The sequence below is a fragment of the Oreochromis aureus genome, linkage group 3 (genome assembly GCF_013358895.1).
Source record: "Oreochromis aureus strain Israel breed Guangdong linkage group 3, ZZ_aureus, whole genome shotgun sequence".
In the NCBI taxonomy this organism is placed as follows: domain Eukaryota; kingdom Metazoa; phylum Chordata; class Actinopteri; order Cichliformes; family Cichlidae; genus Oreochromis; species Oreochromis aureus.
This window is the reverse complement of record NC_052944.1, coordinates 72426549-72430409: the sequence shown is the minus strand read 5'-3', so window position 1 is coordinate 72430409 and position 3861 is coordinate 72426549. Positions and strand designations below refer to the sequence as shown.

Below are 3861 nucleotides of genomic sequence, written 5' to 3'. Positions count from 1 at the left end.
AAGAAAGGACAGTAGTCCTGTCTCATCCTTTAACCAGCCACGACCTACCCATAAGTACACCTCTCCACTCACAACAATATTACATGGGACAAATCCATCTGATCCTGTACAGGCAACACAACCCATCATAATGACTAAAGCAAGATGTGCATATTGCTGCTCACCTGAACACCACATTAGCAAGTGCCCTGAGTTCATTAACAAGACAAAGGATGAGAAAATAAACTGAATAAGGACAAACAAACGGTGTTGGCATTGTGCTAGGACTCATCAGACTGCAAAGTGTGATCTGAGGAAAGCATGTGTCTCCTGCATGGGACGACATCTACAGATCCTGTGTGAGGTGAATCAGAGACCTAGAACTGAAGTTAATCCTGTAGTGAGGACACTGTACTTTGATAAACCTAGTGACTGTCCCAGTGTACTATTAAAAGTTGTGAAAGTGCTCCTGTGAAATGGCAAAAGAACTCTTGAAACATATGCAGTACTTGACGAGGGCTCCCAACGCACCATGCTTCTGACATCTGCAGCTCAGCAACTCCACCTAACTGGGAAAGCTGAAAAATTATCACTCAGAACTGTCCATCAAGAAGTTGAAACCATTCAAGGTTCTTCTGTAAGTTTCCAGATTTCTCCCATCGCACATCCAGAGAAAACTTACACAATTAATAATGCCTTCGCTACAAGTCACTTAGCACTTTCAGACCACACCTACCCCGTATCATCTCTCCAACGAAGATACAAGCATCTTCAAGGTATCCCATTAACCTTTATTAACAAAGCAGCTTAGGGACTAGAAAGCGCTATACAAATACAGGCCATTTACCAATAAAATATTGGCTGTATTGGAAGTTTTTTTTTTTTTTTAGTTTTCATGTTGTTCAAAATTATTAAATGTCTCAAGACTTTTAGAATTCGGGTTGTATAAAGAACATTATTAAGACAACTACATTGCAGACTTGCATGAAACGATACTCTACAAGCTAATACAAAATCTTTATCCTAATACTGTGTCACAGAATACACAGAAGTCATGAAGGTGATTAAAACATTTTTTTTTCTTATAGTAAAGAAATTCTATGAAAACTGTGACGATGAAGAATTGCTGTAGTTCAGTCTCTGACAGACAGCACAGAAACACACTAACACAGTCTGAACAGGTTTGATGATAATCAGAGAAATTTAATATCAATCCAAACTCTGGACATGTTTGGTGTTCATCATCAAAGTTCAAGTGGAAAAAGTTCTGAGAGGTTTCAGACCTGTCATAGTTCAGCAGGAGGCTGATATCCTGTCTCTGTTATTCTCTAAAATCCAAAAGCAACAGCAAAAAGCAGACCTAAAACTGACAGGTCGACTTTCAGTCCAACAGATCCTCCTGTCTGACCTGCAGGTGAGAAACAGGTGTGAGGTGTCAGCTGTCAGGTAGGTGATGAGTGAAGAACAGAACAGAATCCATTTCCTCTTCAAACTGCTGTCAGACATTATCTACTGCACTCTGATCACATCACTCAGACCAGCTGCTTTCTACAAAGTCTCATCAACAACATCTTTAGAAACAAACATCAACAACCAGGAAGCAGCTTCACCTCTGATCACACACACACTCAACTCTACTCACTCACCTGGAGGATCAACAACACTCAGGGTGATGTTTGTGATGGACTGCAAGGAACGTGTTTCTTCCAGGAAGACATGACACTCGTATGTTCCAGTGTCAAGACTCGTCACATTCTTCAAAATCAAAGATACGTCTCCATCCTTCATCTGTCTGTCCTGCAGATCCACCCGGTTCACAAAAGATGGATGCTGGTTTTCTGGATCAATGTGTCTATTCCGAAATAAAAGGACATATTTTGGCTGCAGGTCAGGTCCGTGCCACTCTACAGTTATGATCTTTTTGTCGTTTGGAGCTCGACATGTCAGAGTGACGTTCTGTCCAGACTCAGCTGTGATGCTTTTTTGGTCTGAAAGAGGAAACAACACATAGTAGAGAGGTTAAAGGTCAATGTTCCCCTGAGTGTGTTTGTGAGTGCAAACATTTACAAACTTTAACATTGTGGATGAAAAAACAAAACAAAATGTGCAAAATGTTGTCATAAAAAACAGAAACAAAAAATAGTTTTCTAAGCTTTGGTAGCAACCTTTTCTGATTTCTTGTGCAGCATCATACAGTTTGTTCTTGTGTTTGTCCACATCTGCAAATCTCCACACAGGAGAGGAAGTGACCCTGCCTCCTGCTTTTCTCAGATCAACAGCAATTGCTTGGACTCTCAGAAGTAAGTGAAAGTGAGCTTTGTTACATTGTGGACTGCAGGCTCTACCTGTGAATCATGCAGTGAGTGACAGTCATGTGGAAGCTGTTGTTTTCAGACAGGACGGCGGCTGCTGTCCTCTCTCAGTTCTGCATATTCAGTTTCAAAGCCAACTAATTACGCAGATCCTTTTTTCAGAGACCCCTTTCACAGCAAAACGTTCTGACTGCAGGTCACCTATAGCCTGATTAACTTTAAACTACAGCTTTGACACCCAACTGCAAAGTGATTGATGTGGATGGCACTGTGCAGTGGGTAAATACTGATTGTTTTAAAAAAAAAAATGGGTCCAAACAGAGAAAGATGAGACAGCAGATTTCACAGAGACAATCTTTTATCAATCTGATCTTTATTTATATTGTATTTATTATTATTGGTATTTGTATTATTATTATTTTTTTATTTGTTATATTTTTATTTTTATTTAGAAAATTAATATTAGTATGAGGTATAAAGTTTGGAAATGTTTACACAATGTTTTACACATATTACACAGATTACGGACAACATAATAATGAACACTGATTGGCGTAAGAGATAAGGTGTTACTGATAAGGCTTTAAGACTCTGGGGACTGAGGGGAGGACCTTCTTCACTTCTAAAACCAAATAGTGGAGTTTTCTTTTTAATTGGGTTTTTTTTTCCCTAGATGGAGCTGAAAAGCTGAGAGAGAGAGAGAGAAATTAAAGAAACTAAAACTAAATGCAGCAAAATCAACAGTCAAATTAATGACATGTCAGTAACAACTAATATTAACTCCTTAAAGACGCACAGGAAGCTATGACTGTGAGGAGAAGCGTGGGAGGAGGAAGTGCAGAGGAGAAAGTAATGTGTTAAGAAAACTGATGGAGGAGCAATAAGAAAGGAAATAATTCAACTAAGACGATAGATAAAATGGAGCTATTAATGCTCGCATGTTACGGGGCAGCAGTTCACACCACTTTGAACTCCACACAGACTCTTATGCAGAGCCTTCAAACACAAACAGAATCAATATAAAACCACAGTGATATCCTTTACTTTTCTCTACCTCAGATGGAAACAGTTTAGTTTTTAACATTTGAATCTCACCTGCAGAGACAACCACGAGGAGCCCGATAGACAGGAAACAGCAGAGAGGTGCAGACATTTCCTTGTTAGTGCTGATGATCCAACACTTATATCATTATAAATGTCACAGGATGCTGTAAATGACTGAACCTGAGTATAACACCTGATTAATTAGGTAATTCCATTTTTGACCGTGAGAACAAACACTTCCACCGCTTACGATGTGAACTTGAGGTATGTGTTTGAAAAAAGGAAGTACGAAATCTGAAGTACCGAACCACAACACTAGTAGAATAGCCTTTCAGGCCTAATGGTTGGTGTTAGTGCACATTAATACTAATATGGTAACATTGCTGTTTGCTTCTTGATGCATTTTCAATCATGCAGGAAAGTAAATCTCCAAAAGTTGTCATGAGAATTTGCAAATTTGCAATTTGCTTGCATTAAGATTAAGGAACTGACCTCCCAGCCCATTGTTCCTTCAGTGGCTCCAGTC

The 3861-nt window shown here is 39.3% G+C and overlaps 1 protein-coding gene across 1 annotated transcript; it reads right to left on the bottom strand.

The window, feature by feature from the left end:
- Positions 1–808: 808 nt before the first annotated feature.
- On the bottom strand, positions 809–3598 carry LOC120437533 (selection and upkeep of intraepithelial T-cells protein 7-like). The gene is made up of 3 exons (XM_039608108.1): positions 3387–3598; positions 1626–1967; positions 809–1387 (listed from the first exon to the last, which is right to left on the bottom strand). Exons 1-3 carry the CDS (start codon positions 3442–3444, stop codon positions 1308–1310), a joined length of 480 nt encoding a protein of 159 aa, XP_039464042.1. The 5' UTR covers positions 3445–3598; the 3' UTR covers positions 809–1307.
- Between the last annotated feature and the right edge of the window lie 263 nt (positions 3599–3861).

What these genes read in the sequence shown, in the direction of transcription:
- LOC120437533 (XM_039608108.1), bottom strand. Translation starts at nt 3,444, where the DNA reads ATGTCTGCACCTCTCTGCTGTTTCCTGTCTATCGGGCTCCTCGTGGTT. An exon ending in CCTCGTGGTTGTCTCTGCAG is followed by an intron (nt 1,968 to 3,386) that starts GTGAGATTCAAA and finishes TTCCTCTTTCAG; the next exon opens with ACCAAAAAAGCATCACAGCT. An exon ending in GAGTGTTGTTGATCCTCCAG is followed by an intron (nt 1,388 to 1,625) that starts GTGAGTGAGTAG and finishes TCTCACCTGCAG; the next exon opens with GTCAGACAGGAGGATCTGTT.